This window comes from Theropithecus gelada, chromosome 13 (assembly GCF_003255815.1).
Source record: "Theropithecus gelada isolate Dixy chromosome 13, Tgel_1.0, whole genome shotgun sequence".
NCBI classification, from domain to species: Eukaryota; Metazoa; Chordata; class Mammalia; order Primates; family Cercopithecidae; genus Theropithecus; species Theropithecus gelada.
Genome location: NC_037681.1, coordinates 6510007 through 6532863, shown reverse-complemented (window position 1 = coordinate 6532863; position 22857 = coordinate 6510007). Strand labels below are relative to the sequence as shown.

General features: G+C 40.1%; 1 protein-coding gene across 1 annotated transcript in view; it reads left to right on the top strand.

Moving 5' to 3' along the window:
- The window catches only part of ACOXL (acyl-CoA oxidase like), a 365308-nt gene that overhangs the window by 129563 nt on the left and 212888 nt on the right, over positions 1-22857 (top strand). The window contains 1 exon segment of the mRNA XM_025353945.1: positions 15683-15799. Coding sequence (XP_025209730.1) covers positions 15683-15799 — 117 coding nt within the window.

Below are 22857 nucleotides of genomic sequence, written 5' to 3'. Positions count from 1 at the left end.
AGAACTGTCACTGCTCTTCAGCAGTTATGACACTACATCCACTGCTGTGCCAGTAAAGACTATATGGAGAGCCAGAACTCCTGCCCCTCCCCAGCAGTAATGAGGATCCCACCACCATCACTTGGGTAATAGAGAACAACTGGGGAACCTGGACTTCTACCTCTCAGTAATGACTCCTTTCCCTGCCACAATACTGTCAGACCAGATGCTTAAATAAGATCCAGAGTCTCACAATATAACATGAAAATATATGGTTTCAAATGAAAATCACTCGCTATATCAAGAATCAGGTATATCTCAAACTGAATGAGTAAAGAAAATCAATAGGTGCTAACACAAAAATAACAGAGACGTTAGAGTAACCTGAAAAATATTTGAAAGCAGCCATCATAAAAATGTTTCAAAAAGAGAAATTACAAACTTGCTGAAACATGAAAAAATCTCAGCAAAAAATAGAAAGTCTAAGCAAAGGAATAGAAGATATAAAGGAGAACCAAGTGAAAATTTTCAAATGGAAATATATGATAACCTAAAGAAAAAACTAATTAGATGGTCTCAACAGAAAAATTAAGAGGACAGAGGAAAGAATCAGTGAACTAGAAGATGGAACAATAGCAATTACCAAATCTAAACAGAAAATAGCCTGGAAAAAAAAGGAAATGAAGAAAAAGCCTCAGAAACTTGTGGAACTTTAACAAAAGATCTAACATTTGTGTCTTTCAAGTCTCAGAAAAAGAAAATGAAATAGGAGGGCTGAAAAAGTGCTCAAAGAAATAATGGCTGATTTCCCAAATTTGACAAAAGACATATCTATGGATTAAAGAAGCAGAGCAAACCCCAAACAGAATAAACCCAGAGCAACTCACACCAACACACATTATAGTGAAACATCCAAACACTAAAGACAAAGAAAAAATCTTGAAAACAAGAGAGAGTGAGAGAAACAATTGGAATCATAGCAAATTTTACATCAAAAACCATGGAGGCCAGAAAAAAAAGTGGCATGACATTTTTCAGGCACTGAAAGAACTATCGAGCCAGAATTCTATATCCAGTAAAAATGTCATTCAGGAATGAAAAGGAAATCAAGGCACTTTCAGATGAAGAAATACTAAAAGGATTTTCGCTAGCAGACTTAGCCTAAAAGAACTGCTAAGGAAATTTTTTCTAAACAGAAAGGAAACAGTAAAAGAAAGATCCTTGGAACACCAAAACTCTATAGTAAGCAAAAATAATAATAATAATAATATTTTAAAACCCCACATAAATACAATAGACTTTCCATCTCCTCTTGAGTTCTCTAAATTATGTTTGACAGTAAGCAAAAGTTGATACATTGCCTGATGTGGTTCTAAATGAACAGAAGAAATATTTAAGACAACTATATTATACACAGGGGAAAGAAAAGGGATGTAAAAGAGTTAAGTTTTCTGCACTTGGTTTGAACTGGTACAATTCTGCCTCAAGTGGGCTGTAATTATTTATGTATATAACGTTGTAATAGCTAGAGCAACCAAGAAAAAAAAGCTATACAAAGAGATGTACTCACAAACACTATAGGTGAATCAAAATGGAATTTTAAAAAATATTCAAGTAACCTAAAGAAAGGCAAGAAAAATAAAACAGAAATGAAAAACAGAGAAAACATTTTAAAAAGTCAGACTTAAGCCCTAACATACCAATAATTACATTAAATGTAAATGGTCAAATAATTCAGTTAAAAAATAGAGCTTGACAAAGTGGATTTAAAAACATAACTGAACTCTATGCTGTCTGTAAGAAACTCACTTCAAATATAACAATATAGGCAGGTTAAATGTCAAAGAATGAAAAAAGACATATCATGCAAAGATTTGCCAAAAAAGACGGAGTGGCTATTTAAATTTCGTATAAAGTAGACTTTGGGGAAAAGTTAATTATCAGAGATTAAAAGGACATTCAGTAATGATAAGAAGGGTCAATCCATCAAGAAGATACAGTAATCCTAAATGTTTATGTAAAACACAGCACAGCCTGCAAAATATGTGAAGTGAAAACTAACAGAACTGAAAGGAGCTATAGACCAATCTACGGTTGTAGTAGGAGACTTCAACAGTCCTTTCTCAACGATTGATGGAACTAGGCAGAAAGTCAGCATGAATATAGAAAAACTCAACAATACTATCAGCCAATAGGATCTAATTGACATTTATAGAACACTACATCCAACAAAAGTACAGTACACCTTCTTTTAAAGTATCAAGATACACCTAACAGTATCAAGATACACCATAGCTTGTCCAGGAAAAAAAAAAAAAAAAAACTGCAACAAATTTTTAAAAATTGAAGTCATACAGAATGAGTTCTCTGACCATGATATATTCAAACTAGAACTTTGTAACAAAGATAACAGGAAAACTCACCAGCACTTCCTAACTAAACAACACAATTCTAAATAACTAATGGTAAAAAGAGGAACTCTCAAGAAAAAATTTAAAAAATATATTGCACTAGATGGAAGTGAAAATACATATCAAAAATTGTGGGGCTCAGCTAAAGCAGTGCTGAGAGGAAAATTTTATAACATTAAATGTGCTAAATGCAGATATTAGAAATGAGGAAAAGTTTCAAATGTCAATATCTAAGCTCTCACTTAAAGAATGGTCTTTTTAGTCCATTTTGTGCTGTTATAACAATACCACAGAAATTTATTTCTTATAGTTCTGGAGACTAGGAAGTCCAAGATCAAGGCCCTGGCATCTTTTGAGGGCCCTCCTGCTATGTCCTCTAAAGGACAGGAATGCTGATTCCTCACATGGCAGAAGGCAGAAGAACAAGAGAGGTCAAAATAGAGTGCACTCCTCTCATCAAGCCCTTTACAACAGCATTAGCCTATTTATGAGGGCAGAGCCCTTATGACCTAAACACCTCTCGTTAGGCCTCACCTCCCAACACCGTTGCATTAGGGATTACATTTCCAACACATGAATTTTGGGGGTACATATTCGAACTATAGCAAGAACCTAGAAAAAGAAGAACAAAATACGTGGAAAGGAAGCAAAAAGAATAAAGTAATGAAGATAAGAGCAGAAATCAATGAAATGGAAAACAGAACAATAGAGAATATCAGTGAACAAATAAACGGTCCTTTGAAAAGGTTAATAAAATTGACAAACCTCTAGTGAGACTGTCAAAGAAAAAAAGAGACTACACAAATTACTAACATCAGGAATGATCAGGGGATATTATTGTAGACACTGAGAACATCAAAAGAATAATAAGAGAATACTAGAAACAACTCTGTAAACATAACCTTGAAAACTTAAAGAATGAATTCCTTAAAAAAAACACAACATATCACAACTCCCCCAATGGGTAAGATAATTTGAATAACCTTCTAACTACTAAGGAAATTGAACTCATGATTTTAAAACTCCTAAGAAAATCTCCAGGCCAGATGTTTTCACTGGAAAATCCTGAATGTTTCCAGAAGAATTATTAATAGCAACAGTCCTGTACAACTCTTTTAGAAAATAGAAGCAGAAAGAACACTTTCCAGGTCATTTTTTTGAAAGTTAGCCATATACTGATCCCCAAACCAAATAAAGAAAATACAAGAAAAGGAGAATGCAGGACAATATTCTTCATGAATATAGAGACAAAAATTTTTAGCAAAATATTAGGAAATGGAATTTAGCAATATAAAAAACCTATAGATCACAGCCAAGTGGGATTTATTCCAGAGATGGAATGCTGGTTTAATATTTAAAAACCAGTCAGTTTGATCTACCATATTAACATGCTAAAGAAGAAGAATCTCATAATCATTTTCATTGATATAGAAAAAAGTGTTTGGAAAATTCCGTATACATTCATGTGAAAACACTCATTCAAGGAAGACTAAAGAGGAATGTCCTCAACTGAATAAAGATCACCTACAAAAATTGTCCAGTCAACATTACACGTTACGGTAAAGGACTGAATTATTTCCCTTTAAAATCAGGAATAAGGCAAGGATGTCTGCTCTTGCTACTGCTATTCAATATAGTGCTGGAAGTTGTAGCCAGTGCAATAGGCAAGAAAAGGAAATGAAAAGCATATAGATTGGAAAAGGAGTAATAAAACTGTTTCTATATGCAGATGACATGCTTATTTATGTAGAAGACCCCAAGATACCTACAAAAACATCCTAGAACTGAGATGAATTCAGCAAAGTCATAGGGTGCAGAAATAAACATGCAAAAATCAATTATATTTGTATATACCGGCAATGAACATAAGTGTATCAGAATTAAAAATATAATATAATTTATGAGTGCTCAAAAAGTTGAGAACTTAGGTGAAAATTTAATGAAAGCATGTGTAAGACTCCTGAGAACAACACAACACTGATGAAAGAAAGCAAAGATCTAAATAAATAGAGAGACATGCCATGTTTATGGATTGAAAGATTCTGCTGTTGTTTTAAGAGCCTATGGGCACCCTTTACCTTTGAGACTGTGGATTGAGAGGGGAAGTGGAGGCTTCAGCTCTTAAGCTGCTTGGGCAATTTCCATTGCCAAGAGCAGTCTAAGGTCTACTTGGAGCATTAAGAAAGGGATGCACACTCTGAAGCGTACTTAATTACCTGACTATTGACTCATGATGCTCAACCTCAGTGACGGGAACCTAACCTGGAGAATGTTGGGGTTCTGCATTTATCTCCTTGCTCACACGTGGTGGTCAGGCGTGCTACCTCCAAGATGACAGCAGGTTCTGGATGGCTGTTGGGGCAGACAGGATGGACGGAGACTCCGCATCTGCCATAAAATGGAGGGGAAAGAGGAGAGAAGGCCTGAATGCAGAGAGACTTGGCCCTCTTTCTTCCTTACTTTTATAGCCAAGGTGCTGGGGCTTCTGCAAGATCTCTGCAGTGGCGCTGATGATGGAAGGTGTTTCCTCATACAGTTTTTTAAAATATGAAATTAATACAGCAGTGAAATAATTAGCTCACCCCAGGCAGCCTCAGCTATAATTTATGGCTCCATGTCTCCCATTATAACTTTGTTTTGCATTCATTAGTATACAATTTTTTAAAAAAAAATCTCAAGGAATCACAGTTCTGACGACTAACATTAACCACTCTGTCACTCACAGATATTGCTAAGGCTATCATTCTGAAAAGTAAATTAATTTCCCTTGGGTGAGAACCATCTGAAAAACATTCTGGCTCCTCTCTAGGGTCGGCTGATTGACTCTGGAAAGAACTCGCGGCTCCTATGGCAACACAATGTGCTAGGAGGCCCTGTCCACACCACTTTCCTAGGCTTTTGTTTTGTCCACCCTGTCCTTACCTGGAATTTGGGAAGAAGAAAATTGGCTGGTGTTTTGGGGTACATAAAAGGTGCAGGTGCTGTTAGAAAGCTTTTCAACACACACACACACACACACACACTTTACAAAAAAAAAAGTCAGTACACTTAGCTTGTTTTCTTCCCTCTCAGCAATCTCATTATCTTTAATTTAAGGTTGGGTAGAAGAGACTTTTAACCCTGAAGCTCTTTTTACAATAGTTTTAGTGATGCAGAGTAAGTCAGTGCTTTGTTTGGGATAAAGAAACAAAAAGAGTGCTTTTTGGGGAAAATTTAAGATGGCTTTCCTAGATCAAGGATGAGCAGAATAGCAGGTAATTTTAGGGACTCCAGAGGTAATGGTAATGACTGCAGTGACGATGCCTTCTATGCCTTGAACACCTGCTACATGTCAGGCATCACTTGGTCCTCATGCTCATTATCAGCCCCAGTTAATGGTTGAGGAACCTGAGGCTCACAGGGTTTCTGTTACTTGCCCAAGATAACACACTGGCAGGTGTTAGAGTCTGTGTGCAAACCAGGTGTGTCTGATCCAAAGCCTGAATTTCTAACCATTCTATCCTGTGCTGGTGATGCAGGTGAGGATGTGATGTTGACTTGGTCCCAGGATGGTCTCCCACAGGCAGCATGAGTCACTAGAGGGGACAAAAAACAAACTCAGTACAAAGGCAGCCAGGTTCCTTGGTGTTTATTTTAAATAGGTTTGAACCATAGCGTGATGAGTTAGACCCACTTTTGTTTGTGTAATTGAACCCTCAAACGAAGAATCTGAAATTGGCCAATATCAGATCCAGGGTGACCCTACTGGTCCTTGTCAGTCAGGGTTATAATGCTGGCCAGAAATGACCCACTCAATGGAAATATAGAGCCAGGGCTGCAGGTTTATCCTGGGTGGTGTTGTCTCTTATCTGAGCGGCTTCTACAGTCTCCACGGGGGTCATCCCACAGCTTGTAGGGGGAAGCAGCCTGATCCTAATCCCCTATGGATCTGCAGCCTGCTCCATGCAGCATTGCTCTTGCAGTGTTAATAGGTGGGGTAGACAGTCTTTGCAGTCTCCAGTAGCAGAGTGTCAGCCCCTGCTGGATACCGGCCACAACTTTAAATCCATGGGACCTGTTGGGGAGGGCGTTTATGATCCCCAGTTTTTGATCTGGCATGAACTTTGAGAAAGGAAAAGAATAATTGGCAAGGGCTTTTTCTCTGAGGAGCTACACTCTCTGACCAAGGAAATCTGAGCTTTAGTGTCTGTGTTTGCAGGTTTCGGGGCGCTCTCTCTGCTCTGTGTGTAGACTATGTGACACTGACACCAAAGCCACAAACCCTCATCTCTTTCCACTCTTTCCACATCTGAAATATTCCCGTGTTTAAAAATTGCCATTGTCATTGAACTCATCACAACCACTGAGAATCATGTGTTCTATTCTGGGGTGGCTGGATTGATAGACTGTTGAGGGTTGGGAGGAAAAGAGGTGATGAGAAGGTGCGAAAGTTATTTGTTGAGATTTCTCAAGGATTTGAAGGGCACTTTGAGAACTCTTTCCCGGGACCATTTTGTGTATTTAATCACAGTCAAACCTACTATCAAAGAAGCGTATATCTGTATGTGACACACACACATATACACTCACACACACACGGGCTTCTTCCATCTCCTTCACAGGTGGATTGAAAGTTGCCCATTGGGCTGTGTGTGGTGGCTCACACCTGTAATCCTAGCATTTTGGGAGGCCGAGGTGGGTGGATCACTTGAAGCCAGGAGTTTCAGACCAGCCTAGCCTATATGGTGAAACCCCATCTCTATTAAAAATACAAAAAATTAGGCGGGTGTGGTGGCACGCACCTGTAATCCCAGCTACTCAAGAGGCTGAGGGAGGAGAATTGCTTGAACCCGGGAGGCAGAGGTTGCAGTGAACCGAGATTGTGCCATTGTGCCACTTTACTCAGCCTGGGTGACAGAGTGCGACTCTGTCTTAAAAAAAAAAAAAAAGAAAAAAAGAAAGAAAAAGTTACTCATGGGAAGACTGACAACTAAAACATAGAGGATGTTATATGTTAAGCTGATGTTTCAGTGTAGGATTGCTCAGGCCCAAAGGGCAAACCATTATATATTCAACTTAAAAAAATAAAACAGGGCCGGGCACGATGGCTGCACCTGTAATCCCACCACTTTGGGAGGCCGAGGTGGGCAGATCGCTTGAAGCCAGAAGTTTGAGATCAGCCTGGGCAACATGGTGAAATCCTGTGTCTACTAAAATTACAAAATTAGTCAGGCATGGTGGCGCAGGCCTGTAGTCCCAACCACTCCAGAGACTGAGGCAGGAGAATCTCTTGAACCCAGGAGATGGAGGTTGCCATGCACTAAGATTGTACCACTATACTCCAGCCTGGGCAACAGAGTGAGACTCTGCCTTAAAAACAAAGAAAAAAGAAAGAAAGAACAAGAAACAAAACAAAAAAGCAGCAGGAATTGTGTGCAGCCTGGTCCCTTCCATGATCCCAAGGTGGAGGGTGGGATCACCTGGGGTGGAGGCGGCGAGGCTTGGGGCTGAAGGCCAGGGTGTCTGACTCTCACACATTCTTATTGATAATAAGAAGCCAGATGTTTACATCCTGGCTGGCCAGCTGGGCCAAATCTTCCAGGTTCAACTGGTGGCATTAAAAATATCCTACTTTGTAAAATATTTGCCCTCTGAGTTTGTATGTCTAGGAGCACCCCAGAGAAGGGGAAGAAATAGGACAGATGGGCTATGGACTCTATGAGGGGTTGGAGGGTTTCTGTGGGGGCCACTGGCAATGGGGTGCAGTGGTCCAGCTGCCAGGCACTTACAAGCTCTCTTGAATCCTGCCTGTGGTCAGGTTATTAATGAAGGAAGGTGGCCTGAGCCCAGGAAGGCACTGAGCTTTTATCTGCAGAGTCAGCACCTTGACAGTGGAGGAGGGTTTTGTTCTCCCTTCTTCTGGTTGCAGGGATACCTGCAAACAAGTTTGCACCCCAAGAAGTCTCAGAGTCCAGGGCGAGGCTTAGCCCCAAAGCTCCTCTCCTTCGAAGTTGACTGGATGCAATGGTACTGCAGAGCAGGAAACATGGGAAGTAATTATCTTTTTAGTAGGTCACTGGCCTCCTTTGGGAGAAGAGACCAGAGGGAGAGGGGAGAAGGCGAGTGGCGCGGCCCCCCTAGAGGCTGCGCCTGCAGTAGCTGCCTTGGTGATTAATAGCCATGTCACATCCCACGAATATTGCCTTAAGCAGCCGCGTTCAAAATTGAGTGGGAATGAAATAAAACAACCCAAAATAAATGTTTCCTCTATTCCTTAGGAGTTGCTGGAATCTAGAAATAGCTTTTCAGATCTATAATTTTAAAAGGCATCGTTCACAGCACTCTCCGAGCCCGGCTTTATTCTCACATGGATATCGTTGTGCGCACAAGCACCACTTTTTGATTTTAAAGACGGTGAAAAATTTGAGCTAAGTGACTTCGTTTTGTTTGTTTGTTTGTTTGGTATTGAAATAAAAATTATATTTACAGAGAGAAATACAGCCTTTGTATGTGTTTTTAAAGAAAAATAGTAACCCAGTGGAGGAAAAGGATGGGAAGAATGTTGTGTCCACATAGATCATGAACTGAAACAATAAAAATGTCTGGCAGGCGGTAATTGCTGGCCAGCTGCAGGGATTGCAGCCCTGTGAGCTGTGTTCAGGGCAGTGTGCCAGGATGCTGGCAACCAGAGTCCAGGCCTGGACTGTCATGGCCCTTGGTGAGACCAATGGGGCCTGAGAGCATAAATAAGAGGGTGACCACAGCGTGGCAGGGCAGGGTCTCTCATGGGCCAGGCCCTCTGGGGATGCCAAGTCTTGAGGACTTCAGTCTCTGCTGCCTCTGCTGCTGCCAGGCTGCCCGCATAGGGGCTAATAGTGGCGGTCACAGGGCTGACCTCTTGCTGCATCTTTGGGTGGGAGAAGCTTCAGTAGCCCTCAGTGTCATTCCTCCTTGGAGAAGCCAGAGAACACATCTGATGGGTGAGAAGCGAGAGTAAACTCCCTGCTCAGTGCTTGGGGGTTGTCAGGGTCTTGGACCAGAGGGAGGGAAAGAAAGAGTTGGGTGGTGCCTACCTTCTGCCCACTCACTTGTTTCCCTGTGGCCCCTGGCAGGAAAGCCTGTGGTGGAGTGGGCTATTGGGCACAGAGGAGGCTCCTTCCTTTCATTTCGTCTTCTATCCCTATCTTAACTGCCCTAGCTCCCAGCCAGCACTCCAGTGTCTGAGAATTGAATTTTGTCCAGAGCATCTAATGACAAGCAAACGTTCCAAGGAGAAGCGGGGGAAGGTGGGTGGAGGGGTCGGTGTGGAGCTGCTGGAAGCTGGCAGAGCATTCATCTGGCCTCCTGCCTCTGTCTTTCCTGGGCGCATATGTCAGGCCAGGCTGGGGCACCAGAAGACTGAGCGGGCCTTCCCTCAGTGAGCTGAGTCCAGTGACAAGTGCTGTTTTAAAATGTAGGTTGTATTATTACTCACTATGGTGAGTCTGGCAGATCAGAAGAGGGCAGCCATTGAAAGCATAGTTTGTTACTCACAGTTCCCAAGAGAAGGGGCATGCCATGCCATGCAGGGCCACACGGGGAAACACTAGCATTGGTTAGAAGGGAGAGGGCATGAATGGAAAATGTGGGCAATAGCCTTTATTGTGGTTTCCACAGGAAGAAATGGGCAGGTCTGGTAAGCAGGTTTAAGACTGGCTAGTATGGATCATTTCAGAAGGCTCCGAGGCGTAGGATCTGTCCTGAGTTGTCTGGTACCTGGCCCTGGGGAGACTAGGGTAGGCCCTGAGTGGAAGAGCCAGATAAAGGAGGCAGCGGGGATGGGGTCCTGAACTGATTTGTTTGCATATGAAAAATGCACTCAAAGAGGAGTCGTTTGCTGTCTTTAGGAATTAGCTGGCCCTGGGAGCCCCCGTCCCTCCAGGGCCAGTGAAGTCCCAGATGTCGAAGCATCAGAGGCACATGGTTAACACAGGTGCACATGGCACCAGCTGGAAAGGGAAGGTGCTGGGCCACGTAGGAGGGACAACATGAAATGCTCAGGGCATTCCGGGGAGAAGCACCTTCCTGCTTTGGTTGGTTTGGTTCTGTGCAGTTTTTGAAGGGGTGTGCCAAGGAGAAGGGGAGAATCAGAGAAGTCTCAGTTTGGAGAGAGGGCATTTGGCTGAGCCACCAAAATCGAGCCCAGTTAGACACTGGCAGTTAGGGGTGGGGTCGGCTGCAGGCAGAGAGCCCTGCTTAGACAGAGGTCTGGGATAGAAAGAGCATCTGAAGGGGCTTAGTGAGAGAAAAGGTTGGAACACTCAAGTCAGAACTATAGCAGGCACTTGAATGCCAAGCTGAGGCATTTGGATTTTATTCCCTACAAGCTGGCCAGAGCCATTTTGCTCCCTAGAAGTTCTTCCAGTAAATTCGTAGACTCACATAGAATGGCTATGCTTGGCTGTATATCACAGTTACAGAACATAATTAACAAGTTAGGATGCTGATGTCAATTTATTCTGGATAGAATAAAAAATGCAATGTGGCTAAAAACTCATTGCCCCCTGGGCCAGCAGTTAATGTCAGGGAGTGGAAAGGGCTCTGGGGTCCTCAGGGGATAGCCGTTTCCCGCCCGGAGGGTCGGGCTTCTGAGTTCCAGCAGATTGCATTATGGGAATAGGGTCCAGAGGTGCCAGAGCTTCCTAGTTTTAAAGAAAGTCTGGACATTTAGATTCTTGTGAACACTCCTGATTTTTGTGAAATTACCTGGGAACTCAGCAGTGGATTAGGAGAACATAACTCCTCTCTATCAGCATAGGGAAAGGCACTGCAAGGCCTGCCACATGGAGCCTTGGTGGCCTCTTTCTGTTCTTTTTTTTTTTTTATACTAACCACAGTTTTTATTATTCTAAATGTCTTATATTAGTATTGTATATGTCTTGTACTAGTACTTTTTATTATTATTATTATACTTTAAGTTCTATGGTACATGTGCATAACGTGCAGGTTTGTTACATATGTATACTTGTGCCATGTTGGTGTGCTGCACCCATCAACTCGTCAGCACCCATCAACTCGTCATTTACATCAGGTATAACTCCCAATGCAATCCCTCCCCCCTTCCCCCTCCCCATGATAGGCCCCGGTGTGTGATGTTCCCCTTCCCGAGTCCAAGTGATCTCATTGTTCAGTTCCCACCTATGACTGAGAAAATGCGGTGTTTGGTTTTCTGTTCTTGTGATAGTTTGCTAAGAATGATGATTTCCAGCTGCATCCATGTCCCTACAAAGGACACAAACTCATCCTTTTTTATGGCTGCATAGTATTCCATGGTGTATATGTGCCACATTTTCTTAATCCAGTCTGTCACTGATGGACATTTGGGTTGATTCCAAGTCTTTGCTATTGTGAATAGTGCCGCGATAAACATGTGTGTGCATGTGTCTTTATGGCAGCATGATTTATAATCCTTTGGGTATATATCCAGTAATAGGATGGCTGGGTCATATGGTACATCTAGTTCAAGATCCTTGAGGAATCGCCATACTGTTTTCCATAATGGTTGAACTAGTTTACAATCCCACCAACAGTGTAAAAGTGTTCCTATTTCTCCACATCCTCTCCAGCACCTGTTGTTTCCTGACTTTTTAATGATTGCCATTCTAACTGGTGTGAGATGGTATCTCATTGTGGTTTTGATTTGCATTTCTCTGATGGCCAGTGATGATGAGCATTTTTTCATGTGTCTGTTGGCTGTATGAATGTCTTCTTTTGAGAAATGTCTGTTCATATCCTTTGCCCACTTTTTGATGGGGTTGTTTGTTTTTTTCTTGTAAATTTGTTTGAGTTCTTTGTAGGTTCTGGATATTAGCCCTTTGTCAGATGAGTAGATTGCAGAAATTTTCTCCCGTTCTGTAGGTTGCCTGTTCACTCTGATGGTAGTTTCTTTTGCTGTGCAGAAGCTCTTTAGTTTAATGAGATCCAATTTGTCAATTTTGGCTTTTGCTGCCATTGCTTTTGGTGTTTTAGACATGAAGTCCTTGCCCATGCCTATGTCCTGAATGGTACTACCTAGGTTTTCTTCTAGGGTTTTTATGGTATTAGGTCTAACATTTAAGTCTCTAATCCATCTTGAATTAATTTTTGTATAAGGAGTAAGGAAAGGATCCAGTTTCAGCTTTCTACTTATGGCTAGCCAGTTTTCCCAGCACCATTTATTAAATAGGGAATCCTTTCCCCATTTCTTGTTTCTCTCAGGTTTGTCAAAGATCAGATGGCTGTAGATGTGTGGTATTATTTCTGAGGACTCTGTTCTGTTCCATTGGTCTATATCTCTGTTTTGGTACCAGTACCATGCTGTTTTGGTTACTGTAGCCTTATAGTTTGAAGTCAGGTAGCATGATGCCTCCAGCTTTGTTCTTTTGACTTAGGATTGTCTTGGCAATGCGGGCTCTTTTTTGGTTCCATATGAACTTTAAAGCAGTTTTTTCCAATTCTGTGAAGAAACTCATTGGTTTCTGTTCTTCACCCATCACCCCATTTGAACTGTGAGGGTTCAAGAGGAAATGGCACTACTACAAGGTGTGCCTCCATTGCGAAACTGAGGCACAACAGGTCGGGGTCAGATCTGGCATCCAGATACCTTCCCTGAGCTCTCCAGTGGCCATTCTGCTGTGCTTCATTTGCATTTCCTCATTTGCAAAATAAATTCATTCTTTCATTCATTAAATGAATATTGAGTGTATGGTGGCCAAAACAAAGAGTTTGCCGTAGAAACAGAAATTTTGATGAGATGCTGTTTAAAATTGTGCTATTGGCCAGGTGTGGTGGCTCACACCTATAATCCCAGCACTTTGGGAGGCCGAGGCATGTGGATCACCTGAGTTCAGGAGTTCAAGACCAGCCTGGCCAACATGGTGAAACCCTGTCTCTACTAAAAATACAAAAAATTAGCCGGGCATGGTGGTCAGTGCCTGTAATCCCAGCTACTCGGGAGTCTGAGGCAGAGAATTGCTAGAACCTGGGAGACAGAGGTTGCAGTGAGCCAGGATCGTGCCATTGCACTCCAGCCTGGATGACAGAGCAAGACTCCATCGCAAAAAAAAAAAAAAAATTGTCTTATTATCGTAGTTATTTTTCAGCAAAAAAAAACAAACAAAAACTAACAACAACAACAAAAAAGAAAACTAATAGGTGTTGTGGTCAATCACTGCTTTTGCTGTCACTGTGTGGGTAAAATGTCCTGAAGTGAAGCTTTGGAGCATGGGGCCATGCCCAAGGCTTTCCCTGCACATGCCACCTTGTCTGGGTTTTCTCTATGTCCCAGGCTCTGGGCTCAGTGGCTGGAACTCAACCCTCTTGACCTGGTAAACTCCCAGTGCCTAGCATGGGCACAGGACAGACACACAGATGTTCCCCAGTGGGGTGAATTGCATGTGGGCATTGTCTGGTTTTGGTAGATAAGAGTCTAGCCACAACAATCATCGATAAAGCGGCAGTAGAATCACAGCATGTAAAAATGGAAGTTAAGCGAGGGAACACATGGAATTTGTAAAATGACTGTATTAATCAACTTGGGCTGCTGTAACAAAATGCCATAGACTGGGTGGCTTAAGTAATAGAAATTTATTTCTCACAGTTCTGGAGACTGCAAGTGAAAAATCAAGGCACTGTCAGGTCTGGTAAGGAAGCTCTTCCAGGCTGGCAGATGGCCAACGGCCGCCATCTTGCTGTGTCCTCACATGGTCTTTCTCAGTGCATGGGTGTGGGGAGAGAGGGACCTGTCTCTTCTCTTTTTGTAAGGCCACCAATCCTATCAGATTAGGACCCTTGTGACCTAATTTAAGCTTAATTGCTTCCTAAAAGCCCTATCTCCAGATAGTCACATTGGTTGTTAGGGCTTCAGTGTGTGAATTCTCAGGGGACACGGTTCAGTCCTTAACTAAGACCTTACATCATGATGACATCATTACTGGCTTTGTGATTTTTTGTTGGTTTCACCATGATACAGCACAAGCTGACAGGTTTTCCTGTAGACTGAGCCCTTCCATTTGGAGCCACGAGCCTGCTGTGGTTGTGTGTGAACTAGGGTGGAGGGGCCAGCATGGATGAAGGGCTGGTTGGGGTGGTATTCTTGAAACAGTCATCTGTGAGGTGGTTAGACCGTGCCTGGGAGAAGTCTGTGTGCTTAGAAAACAAGACTGTGCTCACAGTGCTTGCCCACGGCCTTCCTTGTGTGCGCTTGTCGTTTGTCCTCACCACCCACATGACAGCACCAGACTATGAGATGCCTTAAACACTAAAAAGATCATGGTGCCCTTCTTTCAATTACAAAAAAACACAATATTTAAGAATAAAATTATGTTCAAGAAAGTCTTTATCAAATATAATATTTTTAAAACAATTGCTTCTTCTCTTTGAGTGGTTTGATAGATGTTCTCACCCTACTGGTGTGTGAAGCGAAGGTCTGCCCACCATGCTTGATAACATAGCACAGTGTGTGTGTGTGTGTGTGAGAGAATGAAATGTTGTTCTTTCATAAACCAACGTTAAACTCAGAGCTGTTCAGAGACAGCATGCTGCTGAATGTAGGATGTAGAGCATCAGGCTGCCTGGAGCAGAAGGTGACCTCTATGAAGAGCCTGGGCTCTTTGCAGTCTACAACTATAAGATCCTGGGGGATTTGTCCCTGGGCATTGCCTGTGGGGACAATCCCACACCACTTTATAAATTGCTCCAAGGAAAGCCTTGGTTCACCTGACATCGCAGCCTCGGAGTGCAATGCACATGCTGTCTGCAGGGCACAGGGATTTAAGGCAGGATGTGGAGAACACCTTTTCCACATAGAATTGCAGGGGGGTTTAGGTGGGCTAAAAGTAATGACCCACCTGTGAATCTGACAGGAGTACCAGGGTTAATGTCGCCTTCCTTGTTGAGAATGTCCTTTTGAAATATGTTCTAGGGTATTGCTCCTGTCCTATTAATTATGTCGCAAACTTAGTAAAGCTGAATAATTAATGATCATGGGGCACTTGGAACTATAAAATGTCATGTAAGTGTTAAGGAGTAAAAATTACTCTGGTGTTAGATAGATGTGCTGCTTTAAAAATGTTCCACGCTGGGAAGGTTGACTTCTAGAAGAGCTGAAAAGCTTCCTGTTGGGCTTTCTTCAGAAACTTGGGATGTTTTGCCCTAACCACATTTTAGGAAATTCAGATTTCTGCATTCTGGAGTCTTTGGAAGACAAATGGCTAGCCAGCACTTTTAGCTCTGGAAATGAACTCACCCCCCTCTTCTGGATTTTGGTAAAAATCGTGTTCGTTGATTCCCTCTAGTCGGAGGCAGTTTGGGCCCAAAACCAAGGAGGAGGTGAAGATCGTTGAGCACCAAACGCAGACCCTGTGGCTGATGCCCCACCTGGCCACAGCCTTGGCCCTGACCTTCGTCAGCAGGTGAGATGGCGCTCAGGGTTTGCTCTCTCAGGGTAAGTGTGATGCCCTGGCGTGAGTAAGAATTCAGAGAAGCAGGCACAGGATGTCATTTTCTAACTGTGATCAGGAAAAAGTCTGTTGTTAAAATCGGATGCCCAGGTTAAAAGCATCCTCGGATGCTTAAACCTCTGCAGATGTTTTTAACCTGGACATCTGCTTTTAAAGGATGCTAAGGTCCAAATTTTGATTGTCTCTATATTCAGATGAATGGAGGCCACAGAGACTTTGAGAAGGCAGGAACCAATGTTTCTCCAGAGTTTTTAAAAGTAGCAGACTTGAACAGTTAAAAGTTCTTTACCTTCTGATAAAGGTTCTAATTACCAGTAAAGTTTTCAAAAATAGGTCCAGGTGTGTATGTATTTGGAGGGGGGTGCGGGGGAGGCAGGGAGTGAGGAGCTTTGAATAAAACATGTATGTAAGTACACCTGGAAATTCACATTCTACCACAGGCTTTCATTTCTGCCTCTCAGCTATTCCTCCCCAAGTGCTAGGCCGTTGTCCAGCAGTTGTGTGTCATGTTATCCTCATCCCTGCATTATAAAGATAAGAAACTAAGGATTTATCTCAGATCACAGAGCCTGGAAGTAGTGGACTGGGAGTGGAACTTCAAACTCTGGGCCCTATTCTGTGTTCTTTCTTCCTTCCATAAGCAATTTTGCTTCTCAGTGTCAACTCCAGTCATTCATTTCTGAATAATTTAGAATTGGCTTGTGTTTGAAATTTAACATGCTGATGGGGAAGCTAGTCCCAGGGTTTATAAAAGGATGGTAATCAGAGAGCCCTTGGCATATCTAGTGTGCTGCTGACTGTCGATTGCCCAGCCATTGCTGGCATGGCTGGGAGGGGTTGGATGGGTGCACTTGTGTTCTTATTGTACACGAGGCTGGCAAGTAGAATGCCAGTGTTCCAAGGTGCAAGGACACTGAACCCTTCAGGCTGAGCTGCAGGTAGCAACAGTAAGATCCATCCATGCCACCTGGAAGAAAATTTAAAGCACTTGCATCCGCCCTCTCTTGCCTGACATGTTTCTGAATGGTGTTTTGAGGTTTAATTTGCATACAGTGAAATGCATAGATTTTAGTTTTTAGTGGAGTGATTTTTGACACACATATACTCTTCTCGTGTAATGAACACTAAAGCCAAATATAAAGCATTTCCATCATCCCCAAAAGTTCCCTCTGGCCCTTTTGCAGTTGACCCTCACCTTTCCACCACAGCGGAGACAAACAGTTTTCTGATTTCTGTTCCCATAGCTTAGTTTTGCCTGTTCTTGAACTTGATGAAAATGGAATCGTACCATATGTATTCTTTTGTTTCCAATTTATTTCATTCAACAGAACGTCTTGATGTTCCTCAATGTCATGGATAGTTTGTTAATTTTTATTGCTGAATAGTAACATGAAATGACTAGCCTGCAGTTAGTTTATCTCTTCTGCTGAGGGACATTTGAATTGTTTCCAGGCTTGTAGTTACTATGAAAAAGGCAAAGTGAATATTCTTGTACAAGTGTTTCATTTTTCTTAGGATAAATGCCTAGAGAGGACTTGCTGGATAATTAGGTAAATGTATTTTTAACTTTATAAGAAATTGCCAGTTTTTCAAAGAAGTGGTACTGTTTTACACACCCTCAAGCAACATGTGAGAGTTTCAGTTGTTCTTCATCCTGACCAACATTTGTTTCAGTTCTTTCTTAATCATATTCACACTAGTAGGTATGAAATGTTATCACACTGCTGTTTAAATTTATACTTTTCTGGTGTCTGATGACATAGAGCACTTTTTTTCATGTGCACATTGGCCGTTGTATATCTTCTCTGTGAAAGATCTATTTAAATCCCTTGCGTATTTTTCTAAATTGAGTTGTTTATCTTCTTATTATTGACTTATAAGAGTTTATAATAAAAACAAGTTCTTACTTTAAATATTTTTGGTCAGTGTGTATTTTGCCTTTTTATTTTCTTAATAGTGTTATTTGGGGGAACAGAAAATTTTAATACTGCTTAAGTCTAATTTATCCTTTTCTTGTTTTATGATTATTGCTTTCTGTGTCTTTTCTAAGACACTGTTACAACCATAGCTTAATAGTAAGTCTTGAAATCAGGTAGTAAGTCTGACCTTACAGAAATAAAAAGGAACATAAGAGAATACTATGAAAAATAGTATGCAAAAAAAAATATAAAACCTATATGAAATGGATGAAGTCTTAGAAGGAAACAAACTACCAAAATATAATAAAGAATACATAGAAAATCCTAATAAACCAATCACAGGATATTAGGTAAATAATTTTAAAACTTCCCACAATGAAAAGCCCAGGCCTAAATGGCTTTAATAGTGAATTCCACCAAACATTTAAATAAGAATTAATATCAGTCTTCTACAAACTCTTCTAAAACACAGAAGAGGAAGGAGCACTTCCCAACTTATCCCATGTGGCCAGTATCACTCGATAACAAAATAAGGCAAAGACATTAGAAGAAAACTATAGAGCAATATCACTTAATGAATATAGATGTAAACACCCTTAACAAAATACTAGTAAACTTAATCTAGCAACATATAAAAAGGAGTATACACCATGACCAAGTGAAATTTATCCCAGGAATGCAAGGTTGGTTTAACATATCAAAAAATAACGTAGTAGACTATGTTAATAGACTATATGGGAAAAAACCATGATCATCCCCATAGATGCAGAAAAAGCATTTAACAAAATCAAGTACCTTTTCATGATAAAAAACAGTCAACAAACGAGGTATATAAGAAAACTTTCTTTACCTGATAAAAGTGATCTATGAAAAACCCACAGTTAACATCATATGTAATGGTGAAAGACTGAATGCTCTCTTCCTAAGATTAGGAACAAAACAAGGATGTCTAATTTTTCCATGTCTATTGAACATCATGTTGAGGTTCTAGTCGAGACAAGTAGGCAAGGAAAATAATAAAAGTCATGTAAACTGGAGAGGAAGAAGTAAGCTATCTCTATTTGCAGATGATGTGCCTTCATATATAGAAAATCTTACAGAATCCACTAAAAATTTATTAGAAATGACATGTTCAGCAAGACTGCAGGATAGATCAATAAATAAAAATCAATTGTGTTTCTATAGACTAGCAATGAACAATCCAAAAATCAAAAAGAATAAAATACCTAAGGTTAAATTTAATAAAGAAGTTAAAGAAGCTGTGAATATATGGACTGTATGTTCATGAATCAGAAGATGTAATGTTCTTAAGGTGACAATACTCCCCAAATTAATCTATAGATACAAAGCAATCTCTATCAAAATCCCAGAGGCCTGATTTTTTTAGAAATTTACATGCTGACCCTAAAATTTATGGAAATATAAAGGACCCAGTATAGCCACAACAATCTTTAGAAAGAGTAACAAAGTTGGAAGGCTCACATTTCTCAATTCAAAAACTTAACATGAAGCTGCAGTAATCAAGACAGTGTGGTACTGGCATTGGATAGATATACAGGTTAATGGAATTAAATCAAGAGTACAGAAACACATCCCTAAATTTATGGCCAGCTTATTTTTTACAAAGATGCTAAGACAATTCAATGAAAGAACAGTCTTTTCAATAAATGGTGCTGGGACAACTGGATATTGATATGCAAAAAATGAAGTTGGACCCCTATACAGCAGTTAACTTAAAATGGAGCATAAGCCTAAATTTAAGACCTAAGACAATAAATCTCTTAGAGGAATCTCTTAGAGGAATCTCTTAGGAATCTCTTAGATTTGCAAATCTCAAATCTTTGCAACTGTAGGTTAGGCAATGGTTTCTTAGATAGAATACCAAAAACACAATTACAAAAGAAAAAAATATATACATTGGACTTCATAAGAAGTAAAAGATTTTTTGTGCTTAAAAAGTCACCATCAAGAAAGTGAAAGACAATCCACAGAATAGGAGAATGTTTTTTCAAATTATGTATCTGACATATGCATCTCGACTTGTATCTAGAACATACATGAATTCTTGCAATTCAACAATAAAATGACAATCCAATTGAAAAATGGGCAAAGATCCAAAGACATTTCTCCAAAGAAGATGTACAAATAACCAATAAGCACATGAAAAAGTACTAAAAGTCATTATTTGTCAAGGAAGTACAAATCAAAACAGCAATCAGATAAAACTTCACACCCACTAGGCTGGCTATAATGAAAAACATAATAACAAGTGTTGACAAGTATGTAGTGAAATAGAAACCTCATACATTGCTGGTGGGAATGTAAAATGGTATAGTCACTTTGAAAAACAGCTTGGCAGTTCTCCAAAATATTAAACATGAAATTGCCATATATCTCGGCAATTCTACTCCTAGGTATATACCCCAGAGAAATGAAAACACATATACACACAAAAATGTGCACATGAATGTTCACAGTGACGTTTTTTGTAATAATGAAAATGTGAAAAAAATCCGAATGTCCATAGATTAACAAATGGGTAAACAAAATATAGCACATTCACCAAGTGGAATATTATTTGGCAATAAAAAATATTGAAGTACCGATACATGCTATAACATGGATAAACTTTGAAAACATTATTCTAAGTGAAAGGAGCTAGTCACAAAAATCATGTGGAATAATTCCATTGATATGAAATTTCCAGAATAGTCAGAGTGATAGAGATGGAAACTAAATCAGTGGTTGCCAGGGACTGAGGGGTAAAGGAGGTGTATTTAGGCCAGTCTTGCATTGCTATGAAGAAATACCTGAGGCTGGGCAATTAATGAGGAAAAGAGGTTTAGTTGGCTCATGATGCTGCAGGCTATGCAAGCATGGCGCAGGCATCTGCTCTGCTTCTGGGTGGGCCTCAGGGAGCTTTTATTCATGGCAGAAGGTGAAGTAGGAGAAGACACGTCACATGGTGAAAGCAGGAGCAAGAGAGAGTAGGAGAGGTACCACACACTTGAAACAATTAGATTTTGTGAGGACTCACTACAGTGAGGACAGCGCCAAGCCTGGAGGAATCTACCTCCGTGACCCAAATACCTCCCACCATGTCTCACCTCCAGCATTGGGAATTACAATATGAGATGTGGAGGGGACATCCAAACTATATCGGGAGAAAGTGAGGAGTGATTGCTAACAGGTATAGGTTTTTTCTTTTGGGTTATGAAAATATTCTACAATTAGATGGTGATGGTTGCACAACTCCCTAAATATACTAGAAATCACTGAATTGTACACTTTAAAAGTGTGAATGCTGTAGTTCGAGAAATATATCTAATAAAGCTGTTAAGAAAGAGAGAGGAGGAAAAAAGAAATCAGATTATGTGAGTCCTCTAAGTATTTTTTTTCCCCTTGAAATTGTCTTGCTATTTTAGAGTCTTTGCAAGTCTGTTTAGATTTATTTGTGATTGCATTGAATCTGTAAAGCAATTTGGGCAGTATTACGTCTTTCAGATTAATGAAGATGATACATCTCTTTGTTTATACAGGTGTTCAGTTTATCTAAGTAATGTTTTATAATTTACAGTGTGGAAATCTTGCACATTTTTCACTAAATGTAGTCAAAAGGCATTGATTTTTAATTTAATTCCCAATTGTTAATATTTTATAGAAATATAACTTATCATTGTGTATTGACCTGTATTGTCACTAAATTTACTTATTAGTAATTTCTTTGTAGACCGTTTAGAATTTTCCACCTATGCAATATATAAAATATGTGTAAAGAGAGTTTTGCTTATTTTTTTCCAACTTTTTAATTTTTGTTTTGTTTTGATTTTGCCTTATTAGACTGGACAAAACCTTCAGTACAATATTGAGTAGCAGTGGTGAGAGTGGACACCCTATGTTGTTCTTGACTTCAGGTGAAAATGAGTTCAGTATTTCACCATTAACATGAATGTTCACTGCAGATTGTTATTGTCTTTCTCGTTTGTTTTAATTTTTGTGGGTATATAGTTGGTGTTACATAGTAGGTGTTATATTTAAGGGGTATGTGAGATGTTTTAATACAGGCATGCAATTTGAAATAAGCACATCATAGAGAATGGAGTATCCATCCCCTCAAGCATTTATCCTTTGTGTTACAAACAATCCAATGACCCTCTTTTAGTTATTTAAAGATGTACAATTCAGTTATTACTGACTATAGTCCCCCTGTTTTGCTATTAAATAGTAGGTCTTATTCATTCTTTTAGGTCTTATTAATTCTTATTCATTCATTAGGTCTTATTGATTCATTTAGTAGGTCTTAATTCATTCATTAGGTCTTATTGATTCATTTAGTAGGTCTTATTCATTCTTATTCATTGTGTGTAACTGTTTTTGTTGTTGTTGTTGATGCCCTTTATTAGACTGAGTAAATTCCCTTCAATTCCTAGTTGGCTGAGTGTTTTTTTCATGTATGTTCAATTTTGACACAAGTTTTCTTTCTCTATTTAGATGGTCATATGATTTTTCTCCTTCATTCTATTAATGAAATAAATTACATTACTTTTCAAATTTTGAGGCAAATTTGCATTCTTTGAAATCTTTGGAAATCTTTGGAAATCTTTGGTTATATGCATTATATATACACACACACATACATATGTACATATATACACATATATACACATACATGCATATACATATACATATATACATATGTGTGTGTATATGTGTATATTTATATACACACATATATACATATATATACATGCATATAAATATATGTATATATTTTTATATATACACATATATTTTATATATGTGTGTGTATATATATATATTTTGAGATGGAATCTTGCTCTGTTGCCCAGGCTGGAGTTCAGTAGTGCAATCTTGGCTCACTGCAACCTCCGCTTCCCAGGTTCAAGCGATTCTCCTGCTTCAGCCTCCTGAGTAGCTGGGCTGGGTAGTATAGGCGCCTGCAACCACACCCAGCTAATTTTTTTTTGTATTTGTAGTAGTGATGGGGTTTCACCATGCTGGTCAGGCTGGTCTCAAACTCCTGACCTCAGGTGATCCACCCACCTTGGCCTCTCAAAGTGTTGGGTTTAC